The following is a 19,823-nucleotide window of genomic DNA, read 5'->3' as shown; positions in this document are numbered from 1 at the left end:
GCCGGTGAGGCGGGTTCTCCCAGCCCTTATCCAACGTGTTTCCGCGTCGATACTCGGTGCTGCAGCTGCAGCACTGCTGGGCTGCGGGGCCGCAGCATTGATCGGCGTGAAGCTTGTGCGACGGGAGCTGGGATGAGGGGGCAGATTGGGAACTGCTGCCGATCCGGTTGGGACATTGGTAGAGGACTCAACGCGCCCTTCAGGAAAGGGATTGTCAGGCGGCATAAGCGCGGATGCAGTTGGAGGCGAGAACTGCGGTGCGCAAAGGGGAGAGCGGTGAAGACGCTTTGGAGCCGGCCCTGGCAAGCCCGTCATAGGCCGTTTCTCCCCTAAATTCAGCGGGTGTTGTGGTGTGCTTTGCGAGGTTGAGTCATGTGCTCTTGCTGCAGGCAAAGGGCGGCGCTGCGCTGGAGCGGTTTGTGGAGGCGTGCCCTCGGAAGCTGTCCCCGCACGTCGTAGATGTTTGGCGGATAGCTCTGAACTAGAGAGGAGGGACATCACCTCTCTCTCAAGACGTGGTGGCGTGCGGGGCCGCACCTCATCCACAGGTGGCATAATCTTGGGCTCGTACGGGCCGTATCCAGCTACCCGCTTCAGATGCTCAGGTTCGAAAGAGGGATAAGATAAGGGTGGCGGAATGCTCTGCATCTGTCCTCGCCAGTGATGTCCTGGCCCGTCCCGTACGAGGCGGCGGCGCTCCCGAGTCACAAGTCTGTATTTCTTGGTGGCTTGTAGTGTCGGACGTGGAAGCTTGAATTCGTACGAGTAGTAGTCGTTTGGGACCATGGGTTGGAAATGGTTGTCATGCTATAATATTATTAACATCGACCTAGATTCCAGGCGGCAAGAGCAAGGAGAACCTACCGTAAAACATAGGAAGATGTGCTGGTTGTTGTACGCGCCGTAGGTCTTCATGTCGTATATTTTGTCTCTCCAATCGGCATCCCCCGTCGGCGAGTCGTACTTATATAGGACCAGAAACACCCCGTAAACATCAGCTGTGAGATGGCCCATATCATCGCTAGTCCAGCAACCGGGAATCTGCAGTCTCTCCCATAGGTTTACCGTGCCGCTCCAAGTCGCGTTGGCGCTTTGCGAAGGGCCTGTCGCATGCGTGGTTGCGGTGACTTGATTTTCCCTCGTATAGAAGGCGTGACGTGGGTGGTTCGTATTTATCAAGACCCTTTCTAAAAAGCAGAGATGTTCGGCTTTGACTCTCAGCCAGAAGCTCGCGTTGCCGTAGAGAAGGAGAGCGAGCGACAGCCAATAGCATTGCCCGTTGTGCACCAGCTTTCCGTGGTCTTCGAGGCGCGTCCAATAGTTTGGGTGCATGATGAACACGACATCTTCAACCATGGGGAACCCTTTATAGAGAAGGTAAACTGCCCTACCCTGGTACGTGTGGAGGTAGCGGAGCCAGTCCGGGCTCTGGAACATGGTCTCTTGATCCGTATATTCATAACCAGCCGTCAAGAGATCGGTTTGTGCCGCTTTAATCTCCTTGGGAAATTGGTCCTCGAACGTCTGGTTGTATCCAATGTGCATCCGGAGCAGCGGGATATCAATGCGCATAGCAGTCAACGGCCCCGGTGGTTCCGGCTCAGGATCGGCCGGTTCGTCATCATCCTCTAAAAGGTCAAGAGTGACCGGCTTCGCGAGGAAAAGTGGCCGTAGCCAGGGGTGTCGGTAGAATCCTCTGCTCCGTACTTGGAATGTTGGTAGGATCATGGACCGCGGTGTGCTTCTCCGCGGTCTCGCACCACCTCGGAGGTTGACATCAGCTGAACTTGCCGCGGCGGACGCTTCGTCACGGTCGTACAGTTTCAGCTCTTTCGTGGCGAAATCGTGGGGATCGAGCAGCGGTCTGTCTCGCCTGATGCTCTCCAACTCTCGGTAAAAGAGGGCATTGGCCAGCCATTCTCTGTCGTTCTCGCTTGCGTTGTCGTAAAACGCCTGCGCCATGTCTGCGGTCATTGAAAACATGGATGCTAATTCTCTGTGTTGATCCGAGTAATGGCAAATCGCATTTCCTCACGATGGACAGGTCAAGTCATATGTTGAGCCTATTCATCATTCTGGCAAGACAAAGAACACCATCAACGTGCCGGGCACTCCGAATCCGGCCAGCAATTATGTGAGGTTGAGGGCACAAAGACGAGTACAAACCATGGACAAAGGCCGATGGTTATGTGGTAGAAAATGGCGGGTAATAACGACCTACGGTATCTACCTTTGGATTAATCGATTAAAGAAGATGGACCTCATATACTTAAGTCTAGGAATAGGAAAAGCAAAGAAGACTGCGCTTGTAAGCAGTCGATACGAGGCCTGGCTGATCGCGGTTAATAGTTGAGGTAGGTAGTACTAGGTGCCATATTACAAGCCCGGGGCTTTCGAACACTCTCTCCGCCCACGACCCTTTGAGCTTCGATAAGTGGAGCCCGCATGCGTGTCTGCGCATTGCTTTGGGAAAATAATCTAAAATACCGCTCTCCTCCACGGCTCGCTGCCTTTCGCTTCACTCTCCACAACCTGCTCTCTACATTAACTGACAATTATCATTACTCGCAGCGACCATTACGCAAGTAGTATATCCGGTTACCATTACAGTATATTGTTACAGTACTAACCCTATCATCTGTTGGCCCAGCGACCAGAGGGATACAATAGCAATGATGTCTCCCGGACTCAATATATCACTGTGTTCATTTTGTTCCGTTGCATTTGTGCGGCCCCGGCGGGGATACCAGAGACGGATAAGCTGGCCGTGGGCGAAATGAGTTATGGCTCTTGGGATATAAAACGAGTACCATTACCGTAGTTAACACAAAATTGGGGAATCAGGAGTTATATTTCAGAGAATGTCACTCAGATATCCAACGCCTACTAATGGTTCGTGGTCGTGGTCCACTGGCCCATGAACCACAGAGTCTCGATCAATGATACATTGCCTAAAGTACACAATCAAGGCAGTTCTGCGCATCGTGGATGTGACGAGGGCCGATGGTTCCGGGGTTTGAATCAATGCGATCAATTAAATATAATAATCTTCGGCAGACTTGAAAAGATCCTCCTCTCCCTAGAGCGCCGAAGCTTAGAGCACTTAATTATACATTATTTGGTCGTATAACAGGTAATGGAGTTCGGTGATTCCGTTAGGGACCACTAATTAGCGTACCTATCATATGCAGTAAATCTAACTGGGCTACGTCTGGATATACCTAGTAGTCTAATACTGAGTCATCTCCCTCCTAGTAAAGTCAGACTCTAGAATGATCCAGGAATAGCCAGAGTTTGTGTCAGCTCAGGCCTTATTCTCTCCCATAGTGGCTTTTCACGATGTGGCCGCGTAAACGTGGGGGCCGGGCTTGCCCTTGTTGGCGCTTCAAATCCGGACGGTCCGATGATGAACATGGACGTGGCGACTCGGTCAACGGAGGTAGTTTATTAGCGACATGCCCGGGTCCCCCAAGATGACCGCGCTAGCGGGTCAACCTAGATTCCGAACGTTGGACTGGCCTGCCCATCCCCACGTGATCGGTGGCAGTGCCGCGATCAGTAAGAGGGGGCTTAAAACCTCGTAACCCCCATCATTTCAGAAAGAAACAATTGCTCCAGCCCCTGCTGAAACTGTTCCATTCAAAAATTGGAAAGCCGATCAATATCCCAAACACCATGGCCGACAATGACGATGCGTTTCTCCAGCGGCTGGAGGATGCGATGCGAGCCGCGTTTTTCCCCGGCCTAACAGCCCCACCTCCGGCGACTAAGGAAGCCGAGGCCGAAGTATTGGACAAGCTTGCATCTAGGTATCCGACCCTCTTCGGCCAAGCGGCTCGCAACAACTTGGACCTTAACACTGTCCCCGACCAGCTCTCCCAGCTCACCCGGGAATGGGGCTCTCCAGTCATGTCTGCCGCTCAGGCTGACAGGCTGGAGGCAATGGCGCAGCGTCTTCAGGAGCTGCCTCTCAACGACCGTGATCGGGATTCGGCTGAGAGTATTGCACACTCGGTGCGGCAGATCAAAAATACGACGAACCACATCAGCCAGCAGATGAGTTCCATGATTCCAATGCTCAAGTCCATGACTGAGTTTATCTTCAGCGATAAACTGGACCGCTTGGCAGACCCATCACTCAGCGCCACTGAGCGTGCTTCCAGCGCCATATCTGTCTTCGAGGAGATGCGGAACCTCCCCGGCCTAAACGATGGCATCGCAGAACTCGAACGGGCCGGCATTACTGGCTTCTCAGATCTGGTAAATAAGCGACTCGACTCCTTCATGGGCAGAATGCGCGATTTCCAGCAAGCCGCCCAGCGTCCCACGCTGCCGGACCTGGGCAACGTTGAGGAATTCATCTACCAACCTCTCTCCACACCGACTTCGATCCGTGTCTTGCGAGTTGAAGGCCAACCAAGCGGCTCGGACACCAACCCGAATTGTATCAAGCTGCGCATCGAAGAAGTAGACCTAGCCCGAAACCCTGACTTCAATGCCCTGTCGTACGTCTGGGGCGACCATCGCCCTCCACTGGGACAAAACTACAGCACCAAACGCGCAGCAAGGTGTTTCAATATCCTGTGCAACGGCCGCAGGATGGCCGTCACATACAATCTTTTCTGCTTCCTACGGCGCCTGGCCGCTGCGAAAGAAGGAGATCCCCTGTACAGCGTCAGCAGCGGCGCATTGTGGGCTGATCAACTTTGCATCAACCAGTCCGACAACGCGGAAAAGGTTGTACAGGTTGCAATGATGGACCGCGTGTATTCACAAGCCAGCACTGTGGTGTCGTGGCTGGGTGAAGGGGACAGTCATACTGAGGGAGCTGCGAGGCTGCTGGGAAAACTAGCAGGCATCCCACGTAGCACGATATCCCGCCCGGATTTCGACGTGGCGCAGTTTGTCAAGGATACGCCCAGCGGGGACTGGCTCGCCTTGGGTGCGTTCTTGGCGAGGCCATACTTCAGGCGCGCCTGGATAGTCCAAGAAATCGCCATGGCGGGCCGGCTCCTGGTGGTTTGCGGAGAGCATGTGGTCAGCTGGGAAGACCTGGTCCATTGCTCTTGGGTGTTGGAGGAGTCCAAAGCATGGACGATGCTGTCTCGCTATGTTTCTGTCTTCCGGTCCGTCAAGGACCAGATCTCGTCGGCGCTGCAGCCCTTGCGCTTCGGTGGCCATCTTGCCGCACTCCTGGAGGCGCAGACCACCATCAGAGACTCTACAGTTCCAGCAGAGCATCTCTTACTCCTGGGGAAACAGTTTGATGCCACGGTCCCAGCCGACAAATTCTTTGCGATGCTTGGCCTCCACCGGCGCAGACTGGGGGAAGCCGACTCATCCGGTCTATTGACAGTGGACTACTCCAAGACGGTGCAGGACGTTGCGCTCGGCTTCGCCAAGTACCACGTCCAATCCTCCGGCAGCCTGGGGATCCTTTCCCTAGTCGAGGACGCAGCATACAGAACGCCAAACGGCAATGACTTCCCATCCTGGCTTCCGGACCCCGCGGCCCCGCTTCTGCCCATGCCCTTTGACGGGGTAACACTTCGCCACACCACCCGGCCGCGCAAAGCTCCAGTTGTCAAGGGCACCTCCCTCATCGTCCAAGGCCGCCACCTCGACACCATCGCCCACACCGCACCGCCCTTCACAACCCTCGCCGAGACGGATGAATGGTCCGAGCTCTTCACCTTCCTCCTCTCACCACCGCACCCGGGGCCGCCCAACCTCGGGCCCGAAGGGAAAAGCAGCACGCCCAAGCTCGGCCAAGCGCTGTGGCGCACGCTAATCGCCGCAGACCAGAGCCCCGGCAGCGGCAGCACCAACCTCGACGCCGAGTTCGGCGCGTGGTGCATCTCGCTCGTAGCGGGGGTGCGCAACCGCAACCGGCGGATGCTGGACCCGATGACGGCCGAGACGACGCAGCAGGCGTACCGGCTGGACGACACCGAGTTCGACATGTTGGCGTTCGGCAAGGACGCCGGGGCAATCCTCGCCGTCCCGGACAACGGCGACGGCGAGTCGGCCGCCGATGCCGTCCTCCGCTCGTCCGAGCTGCGCTACGACTACATGGAGAAGCGCGAGGCGGAGCGGACGGCGCGCGGCGGCGCGAGGGACGACGCGGAGCTGGCTTCCCGCCTCGAGCGGGCGCTGCGGAGCGCGTGGGAGGTGGAGAAGGACGCCGACGTCTTCCCCAGCCCGAAGCAGGTAAGGGAGGGGCTGGAGGTGCTCGGTCTTTTTCTGGTGGAGGAGGAGACCGCGGCGAAGAGGGAGATGGAACATCGGATTGATACCTTCAAGGCGGCCTTGGGGATGAAGTTGGAAGGAAGGCGGCTGTTTTGGACGAAGGACGGGAGATTGGGGATGGGGTCGGTGTCGGTGAAGGAGGGGGATGAGGTTTGGGTGATGGACGGGGTGAGGCCTCCAGTTGCGTTGAGGAGGAAGGACGGAGGGGGATTCGCATATATTGGACAGACCTATGTGTTCGGCGCGATGGATGGAAAGCTGCTGCAGGAGCATGGGGGGCTTGTTGATGTGGTGTTGGAGTAGGTTCAAGGTCTCCAACAGTTAGGGGGGTGATTGGTTAACAGGACCGTCCCCGTCCTCATGGCAACTGACCATACCGGCCAGCGACCCGTCTATTCACACTCTAGCTAGCGATGCTTTGCCGAGTGGGAGGATGTATACAACACCGGCGCCGGCATTCGCTGGTCGCCACCAGCTCCACTTTGTCTTGTATCTTTCTTGTTTAAGTAAATAGGTCAACCTCTGCTCTGCCTGGGGCTTCTTCCCTTTCACATAGTATAATCCTAGAGATTCAACAGCGGAATATGGGCAGTAGGCTTTGTATAGCCAAAGTAACTCGGGCGTCAGTCAGTAAGAAGCATTACTGCTCTCGCACCCAGGCATGGCCTGCAAGCTAGTATATTATACGGGGGTTGAGTAGAACTATTCGTTAACTCTGTATAGACATTGCCTTCTCTAAAGACCCCCACTTACACCTTGATAACCCTATTTTCAGTTACAGGCTACCTACTCTAGAGCCGATATAAGGTGGTAAGCTAGTACAAGTATACGGACTAGCTACTCCACTCCTTAGCTACAGCGCCATTACTTTTGAGATTACCATTAGCATATATATTAGAGCCATCCTCTAGTAGATATCCCTTTTCAGGTTAGATATTACACTGTAGATGGTATATTATTATATCAAACTATATATATATAATTCCATAAAATTGGGTATCACCACTGGACCTGTATCTCAACAAGAGGCTTGCAGACTTCGACGCCCGGCTACAGACCCCTCTCCTACAGGCCGGGTAAGGCCCAGAGGCCCCAAGGCACCTACCAAGCTCCCTGACCCAAGGGGCTTGCAACAGGCTATATAAGAGGTTCCACTGACGAAGGCAAGGCCGTAAGGCCCCATTATCACAACAGCCGACAATATCTGAAAAAGCTGCTATTACTATTAGCCAGTGGGTAAGCCAGGGGAGGGAACAAGACCAAGCCCAAGGTCGGGATCAGGATCAGGGCCAAGGCCAAGAGCCGGATCAGGGGCCCTTTACGTCGCTCCGGGCCTGCATAAAGAAGCCGCGGAGGCTATCGGCGGTGACAATGGTGTCCTGGACATTTTTGAGCGCCTTCGCATAAGCGTCCGAGCTCTAGTGCCCCTCCGCTTGGCTGGTGTCATCCATTATCGTGGAGTCCTCAGTGTCCCGTGTTTTCGGGAGAGCGATGCGATGTTATAAGGAAAAGATGTAAATCCTTCCAACGTGAAGGGATTTTCGGAACTTGCTGCCTAAATGGCAGGGTGGTCCCCAATAGAGCCCGACCGCACTGTCCTGTCATTTCACCGGGCCGAACTGGCATGTGTCTTGGAAGCCTCTGTAACTTACCAACACCACGTCGTTGACCACCTTTCGCGCTAGTGGGCATGCACACACGCATTTTTCCCGATGTTCGCATCGCGACCCCAATGTCGTCAGAAGAGAAGGGGCTCAGAGGCCCTGGGCACCTAGTCAGCGGAGCTGACCGGATGCCTGGCACCGTCAGAACGCCAGTAAGGCTGAGCCACTGTAAGGACGCAAGCCGGATGCTCCAAAGAGGTCTATAATAGAAGAAGGTTCTGGCTTCCCGCCAGAACCGGAGGGAAATACACACAAGCAATACAATCGCGCAGTTGCAACCCTATTCAATTTCACCCGAATCCAGTGTGCCGTGTTTCTGACAAATTCTGGGCCCACTCCGCTGGAGTTGAAGCAATTCCCAACCCATTGTGGCGCAGCCTTACCGAAAATGGTAACTAGAGTGAGCAGAGGTGAGCAAGCCTGAGTAAAGGCTGAGCAGGGCCTGAGCCAGGGTGAGCAATGTCAGGTGGGCCCGAGCGGTGGCGTAGGCGCTCAGATTCGTCTCATACAACACAATTGGTCTGGTATCTAGGACTAGGTCTCGGCCTAAGGGATGGGATGAATAAATACATGACGCCACGCAAATCATTGGAATAGAGGGTGCCTGGATATATCCTTCCTCGCTTCTGGGGGAAGGCGCCTGGCGATTCATCTGAGTTCAGGGTTAGCTAGACAGCTTAGCGGGTACAAAACCTTGTCCCAGAAGACGCCGAATACCTCCTGGTCCCGCGCCTCGGCCGGGCTGGATTGGCTTGACGCAGTGGGGATGAGCCCGTCGGTCAGACATAGCTTCACTATATCTCGGTACACTGAGCCCACCCGTGGACCCAGCCGAGGAACGTACTTGTCCACCAACTGTTGGCGCAGCTCCTCTGGATTGAAATCCAAGTCCCCATTCCCCTTGCCCTTCCCTTTCCTGTTGGCCCACGCCTGGGCCGGCCACCAGAGGCCAATCTCAAGAAGCATGACGCCGAAGCTATAGTAGTCATCATAGATGCGGAATCTCTTGCTGCGCAGGTATTCCGGGTGTAAGTAGCAGAGGAAGGGATCCTCATGCGCTGGTCCCTCTGTGTGCCACAAGTCACCTGCCGGTCGACTCTTGTGCAGGCCCACTATGTATGGCTCGCGGAGCATGCCGCTCGACGCCGGATCAATGCCGCGTTCCCGGCCAGCCGGGGATGTGAAAAAGACGACAAAGTTGGAGTTGAAATTTTCATGCACCCAACCGGTGGCGTGGAAACTATGCAGACAGGACGCTAGCGCGTATGCGAGGTGCAGCTTATCTTCTAACAGCGGCTGGTTGCAATGTGGATCGACCCTGGACCGATTTGCCGAACCTACCAGCAGCTTATGCAGCGAAGTCGGCTGCGCGACTGTCGACGCCGTTAGAGGCGGAGACGGTAGCCTGTAGACGAACCCATAGCCCGGGGCATCACCATCCGTCTCCTCAAAGAAGCCAAGGCATTCCAGAAGCCGCATGCCCTCGGGTTTTGTTGTCGAGCTGAAACTTTGCGCTTTGAGTGACAGGACGACGGCTCGCTGGACCGGAGAAACCTGTTCCCATCCCTGGCTATAACGCATCCGCTCAACAAGAACAGCGGTCGATTGGCGATACACTCCGGTGAGATGGCCAGCAAAGGATCCGTTGATCTGTACTTGGTCGCGGGGTACCTCATTGTCGCAACCTCCCGAAGACGGGTTCGACAGGATTTCCATTCGTATTTTTTTCATCGCCGCCAACGCGGCACCCTTTTGGTAAACGCTCCGTGTGGTCGCGGTGGAAAGGGCGGATCGGATGTTCTCAAGATCTTGGGTATCCCGTGGCTGAAGTATCTGGTGGATCCATTGCGCTTCCACCATGCGGATTTGCTGTGCTGACAGGACATCCCAGAGTCCCTGCACGAGCTCTCTGAAGGAGCCGGTAACTGATGCTGCGCACAGTGTATCGTCAAAGCCTTGTGAGGATTCCAGCTCCGTCCGGCTTGCAGAAGGCTCTGCATCCACTCTCGACGGATTGAGTACTCGCAACTCATCAATTCTCTCAAGCATCTCCGAAAACTTGGCGCTGCAGTGACTGTGGAGAGCTTCCGTCACGTTCGGAATCTGATCGCTCTTGATTGAGCCGTCTAAACCCAAGGCTCGACCGAACACCCGCAGTCGTTCTCGTTCAAACCAAAGCTCCATATCTGCGTGGTAGATGGTCCCTTCCGAGCCGGCCGGCCGTAAGAATTCAGACAGACGGTCGTCGACAGTCGTGTAGCGGGCTCGCAGGTCGATTAGTGCCAGAGAGTTCCGAATCTCGGCAGCAGTAAGCCTGTTCGCAGGTTCTTTGACCATCGAACTGAAAATCGTCCGGACTAGCATTTTAGATCCGGAGTCCGCCGCTAGAAGCTCGAGATGTTCCCGGACACACCTCCTCATTTCCCCGTCGACCCCGTAGAAGTGACTGGTTCTCCAGCTAGCGTCCGGGCTGTGGAGAAGCCTCAACTCCCGGAATTCGTGCAGGCCATCTCTGCCCTGGTGCATGAATGTAAGCACTTCGGCCAAGAGGCACGAGAAGGCCCAAACATCGATGGAGCGGCCGACGTTCTGGTGATCGAAATCTTCATCCATGCACTCGGGGGCGATGTAATCCCCTGCTCCAGCCCGCCAGGTCGTTTTGGACGGCTCGTCGACAGGCTTCAGTCTCCCGAGACCAAAGTCAGCGAGGATGAAGGTACCCCGGCTTACCAGGATATTGGCTGGGTGCAGGTCGTGGTGGTAGCCGGACGCGCTGAGGCTGACGCCGTGATCAGGAGTGTTGAGGCGGACATTGTGCACGGCGCACAGCGCCGAGGCAAGTCCGTGGAGAGCTAAGAAGAAAGCGGACGGCTGTCGGAACTTCTCCGGGGGGGATTCTAACTCGAAGAACTGCTTAAGGTTCATGTCAAGACACGGCAAGAGAAAGTTGTGCTCCCCAAATTGCGTGTAAGATCCGAGGAGGGGAATGATATTCGGATGCTTCAGGCGATTTAGAAGCCTTAGACATGACACTTCATGCTTGAAGAAGTTTTCATAATCCTTCTTTGCCCCCTTCCTCCGCAGGTGTTTTCTTACTATAATAATAGGGCCCTACATGGGATGCCAGCACTAGTAAGCAGCCCTACCAGCGTCGAGCAGATAGCGAGTTCCGGGTCATACATACCGGCCCTGGATAGAACTCCTGCAATGTCGGGTATACTTCCATGCGATGCACAGTACTGAAGCCGCCGTCGATAGGGGCCGCCAGTTCCTTAGTGAATGGGAGGATATACGCGTCCTGGATTGTACGGTGGTGGTCGGCCATGTCGGCGCAAAAGGTGTAGGGGAGAAATTGCCACTGATATTCCTGGGCAAATACGAGCCCGAAGCGCGGTGAGATAGACTCGGCTCTCTCCGCCTCCAATGGCAAGTTTTGGTCTAGAATATCATGGTTCCGGAACGCCACGATAGACTCCTCCTCGCCCATCCATACTAGGATGGCAAAGACGACGATGGCTTTGCTGAAAATCTTTAGACTGAGGCCTATTTTCTCTTCGGGCTCGCACTCCAACTCGGCGACGGCTTCATGGACAGTCTCTTCGGTGAAAATCATGTCAAGGCTGGCCCGAGGGACGAAATATCGCTCCGTCACTGAACGGACCCTCTTGCGGGCGATCTGCGACCGGAGGGCTCGTATGGTAGTCTTAGGCATCGCTTCAAAGGGCTCGCTTTCTGTCTAGCATGTGATAGTAAAAACAGGTTGCCATGATTGTGGTCACCATCCTATTACTTGATCTCAACTGGGAGCCTCGCGGCCGTATCATGACATGACACGTATCCTTGGCGTGGAATGAGAGAAAATGCCGCAGCTCGGAAAGCCTTCACAGTGGCTTCAGATAGAGAGTTACTGTGCAACAACAGCCCGGAGCCTTGTTCCAGTCTATATCTCCACGTGACAAGCCCCCTATCCCCCTCACTCGGTCCAGGTCACTGAGTCAATCTCTGCCTGCGCAGGTGGTCAGTCAGTGTTCATCACCGTCTTCCGCCCCTTTTGATTCTAGCAAGGTATTGGGTAGGGGGTGGCGGTGTGTGTGTCGCGGAGCTGAGACGCACCTGTGTAAGCTGTCTCGGGGCGCTGATCTCGATGTAATCGCCTGATTCCTGGAGTCCTACGTCAGATCGGCACGTCTACCTAGGAGGAAGCATCCGAATTTACAATGACATTGAAGTTGCCTCCAAACCTGCTGCGTAGAAGCGCCTTGAGCTCCTTGCGGAGAACATAGCGCTCAAGGAGGCGAGTTATCATCACTTTCGGCATTATTTTTTGCGACAAGACCTAATTGTTAGGATATTATGCGACGTCAAAGATAATCCAACCGGAGGTAACAGGTTGCCTGGGAATGAACTGAGGGTGAATGGGCCACGTGGCGGCTAGTCCGGGTTCGAGCCTGATCGTGAACTTCGGGTCATGTGAACCTCCTCGTGGCGGAGGGAGCCAAAGTATAGCCACAGCTGTGCAGGATGGTGTAACACCGCCAATACCCAAGCCACCTATTTGGCGCCTTGAGGCGTCTTGAGGCGCCGAGCGGAGGGCCATCCAACGGAACGCGAATCAATCTCGCACACATATCAGCAGGTTTGGGTAGTCCGATTTCATTCTTCTGAACGACATTTTAGCTTCAGCTCTCTCTAGCACGTATTACCAAACTTGTTCACCCTGCTATCGTTCGGAACGAAGAGACAAAGATGGCGGGAATGTGCGAAGCTGGGACGGGCGGCTTTGCCAGCGGCTGGCAAGCCATCGATCAGAAAGCTTCGGGCCTTTTTGTTGACGACAGCGCTATGTGCAAACTGGAGATTTTCCAGCTACTGTCTCAGCCGCCGTCATTTAGGTCGCAACAGACTCGCTGCAGCCAGACAGAACCTCAACATTTAAGCATAACCGAATCACGCATAGTTAGCACACTCGATGGCTTAGATGAGGAGTTAAAGGTAAGCTACCGGCGGACTTCACCGACCTCTATTAGCCTCATTCATGCTTCTTCCATCTCGGCCAGCAGAAAGCACTGACGGACATATCCACAGGTGCTTTGGTCCGAGGGTACCTCGACAGTCGTGTAGGTTCACGTCCGGCTCCGTTCTCTCCAAGCTTAACACCCGCTGATCTAACAGCTAATTCAGACTGGTGCACCGCGCAAACTCCTGGAGCCGTATGAAAATTACTCTAGATATGTTCAAGATCCTCTGTTCCAAGTCGGGCGTCGACCCGTCCTTTGCCACGTGTATCATGGGCATGGGCAGAAAACGCAGCCCGAATGATGAACACTTTATAAACTCGTACTCACAAATTTACTATCAACAACGAAGTGGTACCTCCAAACCCCCGCCGGTGGAATCTTTCAGTGAGTGAGCAGCGAAGCCTTTGCCAGGCCTGACCGCTAACTTCTCACATGCCTCTGTTACAACGTCCGTTATTTCGAGCGACATGGGCGAGACTTGGCAGATCCCTGGTCATGCCGACAGTCCGCCATACATCAGAAGTACAACGTATCAAAGAACGCGTCGAGTTTTATAATTGTGCAACCACCCCAGGGATTGAGGAAGTTGCTACAGTCAACAATGCACTCCGAATTGCACGTCCTCGACTTGCACTATACATATATCAAAGCAGTCGCCCGGAATTGGAGGGAGTACCTTGACTACATTAGCAAGGAGCTTCTTGCATTGGTAAACACCATTCCTTCCTTACCTTGCTTCTTTTTATCCAGGGGCAACACCCAGTGTACCAGCCGTGTGTTGCCTTCGGCATGGCGTGCTGAACAGCCACTCTCAGGACCAAGCAGTATCCGTTCCAAAGGCGTTTGGAGATTTCGACGTCGACTTCTCCTCGGTTCAACATTTGCAATCCCTCCGAAGGAAGCTTTTTCATTGCGAAACCATTCTGGACGGGATTCAGGCCCTGGTGGAATCCGTCACTTGCCTGACCTTAGAGCTATACGAGCTGCACGTCACCTCTAATCTGGCGCATCAAACATTTCTACGAAAAATAAGAGCTATCGGTGGGGAGGTCAGGAGCCACTCCGCCACAGCTAGAGAGCTTGTAAGGTTATCTGGTGACATCCAAGCCATCGTGCGTAACTGGCTCTCCCCATCTCCACATCAACATCCTAACGCAGCTGAGGAAACAAGCTGACTCTCTAGCAGACCAACCACATCCTCAACTTCAGAAACCAAGAGCTCGTTTCCACCAATGGACTCCATCTCGCACGAATTGCCGAGACCAGTCAAAAAGACAGTAGAACCCTAGTCGACGTAGCGACTCTCTCGTCTCGCGATTCACAGACGACTCGCATAGCCACTCTCATTGCCATGGGTTACCTGCCCGCAAGCATAATTCTAGTAAGCGACGAGGCGACATCTTTCTTTAGCTTCCTGTCAAGGCACGCGATGCTGACTACACAAAGTCATTTTTCAGTACCATCCTCGTGGGATATGACGAGGGCAGCAACTCGCATCTCCGGGTGCAAGGAGACGTCTGGGTTGTGATTGTGTCCACCCTCGCACTGGGCGCCGCCACCGTGATTGCCTTTGTCGCCTGGGCTCAGTTCGAGGCAAGGCGGAGCAACAACTAGCTATCGGCATCGCGGCGCAGTTGGTTGAGGGTTGATTCAGAACGGACTGGTGTTATAATGCATCTAGCTATAGTCCTTTACTTGCTTCAGATATCCTCCTTGGCCACCGGTTCGCCACGAAGTAGGTGCGGGCGGAATGAAATTGCAGCATTTTCAATGCCTTCTGCTTCGAAATATCGAGAAAGCGTCGCGTCTACTCTCGCCCTTAGCTCCGCCGTCACAGCCTGACTCTTCCGGGAGAGAATCGCTGCTCCGGCTAGTATCTGCTCGGCGTCTACTTTGTAGTCGCTCTCCAGACATATGTCGACTAGTCGGAGCAGCCCAGGGATGATCTCGTTCATGTCTTCCTTAAAAGGTACCGTAAAGCCGGTGAGTAGGCGATAAAGCGCCTCCCGGGCCTTGGCCGCCTGTTGAAGCTCCAGATAGCATATCGCCTCCAAGAGAGCTGCTGAGAGCGCCCCTTGCCGCGGCTCGTCGTCTGTCTCCCTAGTTAGCAGGACTTTCAGCTCTTCCAGAAAGGATATAGCTTCATTAAACGCCCTGGCTGACGCGAAAGCGCCCGAGATATGCAGTAGAGTATCCATGATGGATGCCCTTGTGGCGCCCGTGGCACCCTTGACGCAGGAAATCTCCTCCCCGGCGACTTGGACGGCTTCGGCCACTTTCCCTTGGGCCAGCAGCACTTCTCGGTAGTTCCTCATTGATGTGGCGGTATGGGGATGCGACAAGCCGAGGACGGTGCGTCTTGTCTCCACGACCCGTTGCGCCAGGGGCTCTGCACTTTCCCACTGCGCTTGTATGTGGAATGCGGCGGCGAGGTTTCCCATAACCATTGCGCTCTCGGCGCTCTCCGACCCCAAGATTTTGTCGCACTCTCGGAGGAGCGCCTCTAGAATGCCCTGAGCGTCTTTTAAAACCCCGGCCTCGATAAGGGTGCTCGCGTAGTTGCTGACGGCATTCGTGGCGAACGTCGCATTTTTCTTATCATGAGAAATCCATCGCTGAATGGCGTTGTAGCAGTCTAGAGCGCCGCCCTTGTTCCCAGTTTGGAAGCGTAGTACTCCCAAGAGAGCGACATCCTGGACGAGTCGGGGTGAGGGGTTCTGTAGCGTCGTGGCAAATTGCTGTACGCGGAAGAGCTCCTCGGATACTGTTAACGCCCGCGTAGTATCGCCGGCTCCCGTATATGCCTGGACCAAAGTTCTCTTGGCGGCCAGGCTTGTTGGATGCTCGGGACCCAGCTCCGCGATAGACTCATTCGCTACCTTCTCGGAAAGTTCGCTAGCTTCTTTGAAACAGCGTTTAGAGATAAGAATATCAGCGAGGTGGACTTCGTGGTCCAATCGATCCGTAGTTGCATGCCCGCCATCGCTATCCAGAGGGATCTGCAATATATCGCTCAGAATTTCTTCCGACTTGGTGATCTCCCCAAGATCACTATATATGCAGGAGAGTGTGTACTTCATGTCCCGGAGGTCGGCAGACGCCAGTCCTGGAGTCTGGACACCCTCTAGAGCTAAGTCGAGGGCTTCTCGATTGTCGTCGTTGAAAGAGAGCAATTTGACTAGTGTGTCTCTTAGCCTCGTCGTGGAGAAGTGGTTCGGACCGAGGGCGTCATTACGGGCCCGGAGCGTGGATCGATATACGTCGATTGCGGCTCCTAAAATGCCATCCAGGTGGTACCGAGAGGTCAAATCGTTGCGGTATCCCATACTCGAGAGATGCGCTATGAAGGATGCGTTTGGTTCCGCGTTCCTGATTCTTTCTAGGGCGGCAGCCAAGTCATTCTCTCTCCTACCACTGCGAGCCAACCACACAGAGCATTCCAGGTCGCTCCGAGCAACGCCAAAGCCCAGCCTGTAGCAGAGGGCGAGCTGGAAGGCCGCATTTTGGGCGCAAGGATGACAACAATCACCTGCATCGGCCATCCGAACCAGGCCGTCGGCAAGGAACGAGTGCACCCTGTAGTCACAGGCCTCAAGATCGAAGAAGATCTTCTCGAGCTGAGGGTCACGAAACGTTAGTGAAGCCAGAGCCCCGACCTCGGGAGACGTACCTCGAGCGATCCGTGCCCGTCGGGAATGTTGACTCTGCTTACCTCGGTCGGGTGCCGCGGTTCTCTAGATTGGCCGCAGTTAGTGCATCGCTCCACCGTATTGTGAGCAGACAGAATTCGCCTACTCCATGCCTGTGGCGCCTGAAAGCAAGCTCAGGATATTTTCCAACGACACGTCCCTCGCCTCCGGGTCTCGAGCCAGTGTCAGTTGAAAGACTTGTTGTAGGCATCCTCTGGTCCGGGGCGCCGTGTCTTGTCGTTTTTGCAGCAGTGTTAAGGACCACCGTAGCATGGAATTCCCGTCCCTCTTGAGAGACTGGACGGCATCCGTCGCTGATGGGTTCGACTGAAGAAATGCCGAGTCCACCGTCGCAGATGGGAGCCCTAACTCGGTCAGAGTCTCGCCCTTAAAGAAGAGCCAGAAGCATAAAAGCCCAAATGAATACACATCCATCTTTTTTGCGTTGTACAGGGTGCATTCTCCAGTGTGCCATTCTGGAGCCTCCCACGGTTGCGATCGGGAGACTCGCACCAGTTCGTCACAAGACGTAGCGAAGCTGGAAAATCCAAAGTCGGCCACCGCTACCGCAAGAGAAGGCTCGGGTTCGGACTGCCGCCAGATGAGAACGTTTGTGGGCTTGATGTCACCATGGACCACGTCTAAGGGAGGGGTCCCCATGTTAGTAGCTTTACCGGCCGCGGCATTCGATGCGGATTTTGGGGCTTACTGCAACTATGCAGAGCATCAAGGCCTTTTATAACCTCACCGCACATTCCAAGGATGAGGTCCTCATCGACATCTTGGCTCTCTGAGATAAAAGTAGCCAAATCCCCGCCGGTAGCCTTGGAATAAACGAGAACAGGGCGGACAGACATGGGCGACTGGACGACCTCGAATCCGACACCGATGAAGAGGGCGATATTGGGATGATCCCTGATTGCCGGGCAGCTCAAGATGGCAATCTCGTTGGCCGCGGCCTTGTATTGCAATCGGCGTAGTCGCATCTCGGATAAACCCGCACCGTCCAGGCTCGGCCGGAAACGTTTGAAGGCAAACCTCATCCGGGAGTTCCAAACTCTTTGATTGACTCGTCCGGTTGCCCCGTCTTGCCCGACCGCATCCAGCCGAGGTTCGTAAACTAAGGGTAAGATTCGGACGTTGAGAGCTTGGGCGCGCTGGAGAAAGTGGACAAAGTCATCGTGTACGCTGCCGTCTTCGAGCGCGAGGCTGGAGAGAAGTGAGGCCGGCGATGTGAGATGGATGTACGATGAAGAAGGCAGCCCGGAAGTGATAAATAGATCCATATCGTGTCCCCTGGGCGGATTTTACGTTTCGTAAACTTATTTGGTCAAGAGCGGAGATGGGACTACGGATCTCGCTTTCTCAGGAATTTTGTGCTGTTGGAGAAAAACATCCGCGGGATAATATTCTTCTGGTACGTTACCACGTGACTCGCTGGCTAACGAAGATAGCCTTGAGCCACCGGTCCGCTTGGGTGCTGCTGTTGGGTGAGTTCCCACCCCGCACGATTGGTGCCTTAGACAGATCAGTCCAAAGACAGCTGCGTCACCACCGTGTTCCCAGACACCATGAACACTGACTTACCATACATCATGCCGAGAGGGGATTTGGTGGGAAGCGGTGGGGTTTGCTCGTCGCTACCGGGTTTTTACTGGCGGCATTTGCTGTCTTACGACTGGTCCCCGAGTCACACGACAACCGTCTTCGGCATCACCGTACATGGAATCCACTAGTTTAACCTAGGAACTCCGCTCGTACAAGTCACTTTAGTTAATGCACATGGCATCTACCCAGAGCTCAACTTCGCCCGTCGTGTGGCGGAGGTGGCGGAGGGCGCTGTCGAGATTGGGTCCCACGTTGACTGGTACTGTTCAACGTGATTTGGAAAGAGGGCGTTGGGTTCCCCAGCAGTATGAGAGAGTCCTAAAACTGGGGTACGTGTCATTCATTACACTAGCCTTGTATACTATACAGTGGATATGATTGCCAGAGAGGATTGCGGGCGAGAGCCTTAGGAAGCGAACGTTGAGATATCCTCGTCCAGCGGTTCGTAGATCGGATGAGCCATCCGAGCCATATCTCTCAAATGTGCCACAAGGAATAGAACTTTTGCTCACGGGTTCAATTGTCCAGCACATGGTTACTTGGATGTAAGCGTTTGAGCTGCTAGGAAGCCCGGTCCCAGCCCATAAACCGGGCCGCAACCCCCACCTCCTGGGGTGTCATGGAGCTGTCCCGCATTGAAATCCCGGCACCACCGTCCGCTTCGCCTGCGATGCCAATCTACTCCACTCCACTTCCTACACGGCCTATCAGCATCTCGCATCCTAACAACTCTACTCATCAGTCGTCCTCTTCAAGGTGCAGAGTTCTGTAATCCGAAGTCAGGCAGTGAGCCCTTTTATAAATGGCCGGACGGAGGGATAATTATGGAATAACGTTACCAAGAGAACAGCCAACGACTACTTCGCCTCCGCCGCCCTGGACTCACCCCCTACACTCTGGCATAACTGCAAGTCTCGCTGCAGGAACTGCTGAGCGTTTTCCCAGGAATCAGATATCCTGAACCTTACTTTTACTAGCCTGGTACTACATCTAACTACGTTGTATGTAGTATCAAGATACGTTATATACCTGCTCTTATATGTTTATAGGATAGAGGATTACTTAGTTTGCAAGACGCGATAATTTAATAGTCGACTAGGGACTTGGTAGTCAGAATTGCAAGGAAATGTCTAGTAGTGGTAGTTATATAACTGTATATGAGCTGTGTGTTCGGCTTTGCAGTAACTGTAAGAAGCCCGGTTATAATATACGGACTTATCAAGTGGCTTGGAACACCTCTGAAGAGAGTGACTCTAAGTTGTTTTAATTGATTTGGGATATTGTAGCTGAATTGACTTATATAAAGTGATTGAGGTCGAACGAAAGTGGGTTACTCGTTATGGTGGGCCACTCGTTATGCAAGTACGTTAGTGATGGATTAAATTTTTTAATTTTTCTAATTTTTTTTTCTTTTTTTCTTAACTATGCTCATCCTCTAACATGTTAACAACGTTGAATACCAATGGTATCACACGTATCCACTGATCATGCAATCTGATGCTGGCGCATTGAATTATCTTCGTTGATACCGACGAAAGATAGCCGCAACGTCACGAAGTACAGTCGTACTAAATCGTCAGACCTCGATTCCATAG

General features: G+C 54.1%; 6 protein-coding genes across 6 annotated transcripts; 3 read left to right on the top strand and 3 right to left on the bottom strand.

The window, feature by feature from the left end:
* Window positions 1-335: 335 nt before the first annotated feature.
* Window positions 336-1,974, bottom strand: MFIFM68171_07370 (uncharacterized protein; the record flags this gene model as incomplete). Its single annotated transcript, XM_071062790.1, has 3 exons — window positions 336-476; window positions 538-807; window positions 865-1,974. 3 exons carry the CDS (start codon window positions 1,972-1,974, stop codon window positions 336-338), a joined length of 1,521 nt encoding a protein of 506 aa, XP_070918891.1.
* A 1,701-nt stretch (window positions 1,975-3,675) lies between these two features.
* On the top strand, window positions 3,676-6,552 carry MFIFM68171_07369 (Heterokaryon incompatibility protein-domain-containing protein; the record flags this gene model as incomplete). The annotated part of the gene is made up of 1 exon (XM_071062789.1): window positions 3,676-6,552. The coding sequence occupies one exon, from the start codon at window positions 3,676-3,678 to the stop codon at window positions 6,550-6,552; it is 2,877 nt and encodes a 958-aa protein (XP_070918890.1).
* Window positions 6,553-8,561: 2,009 nt separating this feature from the next.
* Window positions 8,562-11,625, bottom strand: MFIFM68171_07368 (Protein kinase domain-containing protein; the record flags this gene model as incomplete). Its single annotated transcript, XM_071062788.1, has 2 exons — window positions 8,562-11,024; window positions 11,098-11,625. 2 exons carry the CDS (start codon window positions 11,623-11,625, stop codon window positions 8,562-8,564), a joined length of 2,991 nt encoding a protein of 996 aa, XP_070918889.1.
* A 1,034-nt stretch (window positions 11,626-12,659) lies between these two features.
* On the top strand, window positions 12,660-13,323 carry MFIFM68171_07367 (uncharacterized protein; the record flags this gene model as incomplete). Its single annotated transcript, XM_071062787.1, has 3 exons — window positions 12,660-12,905; window positions 12,999-13,030; window positions 13,095-13,323. 3 exons carry the CDS (start codon window positions 12,660-12,662, stop codon window positions 13,321-13,323), a joined length of 507 nt encoding a protein of 168 aa, XP_070918888.1.
* A 209-nt stretch (window positions 13,324-13,532) lies between these two features.
* MFIFM68171_07366 (uncharacterized protein) lies at window positions 13,533-14,545 on the top strand (the record flags this gene model as incomplete). The annotated part of the gene is made up of 4 exons (XM_071062786.1): window positions 13,533-13,640; window positions 13,747-14,043; window positions 14,118-14,312; window positions 14,378-14,545. 4 exons carry the CDS (start codon window positions 13,533-13,535, stop codon window positions 14,543-14,545), a joined length of 768 nt encoding a protein of 255 aa, XP_070918887.1.
* An 86-nt stretch (window positions 14,546-14,631) lies between these two features.
* Window positions 14,632-17,906, bottom strand: MFIFM68171_07365 (Tetratricopeptide-like helical; the record flags this gene model as incomplete). The annotated part of the gene is made up of 4 exons (XM_071062785.1): window positions 14,632-16,548; window positions 16,602-16,665; window positions 16,727-17,261; window positions 17,330-17,906. The coding sequence occupies 4 exons, from the start codon at window positions 17,904-17,906 to the stop codon at window positions 14,632-14,634; spliced, it is 3,093 nt and encodes a 1,030-aa protein (XP_070918886.1).
* Between the last annotated feature and the right edge of the window lie 1,917 nt (window positions 17,907-19,823).

This window comes from Madurella fahalii, assembly GCF_045866475.1.
Source record: "Madurella fahalii IFM 68171 DNA, scaffold_4, whole genome shotgun sequence".
Classification (NCBI taxonomy): Eukaryota; Fungi; Ascomycota; class Sordariomycetes; order Sordariales; genus Madurella; species Madurella fahalii.
Note: the sequence above shows the minus strand (reverse complement) of the source record. Positions and strands in the feature narration are given on the sequence as shown.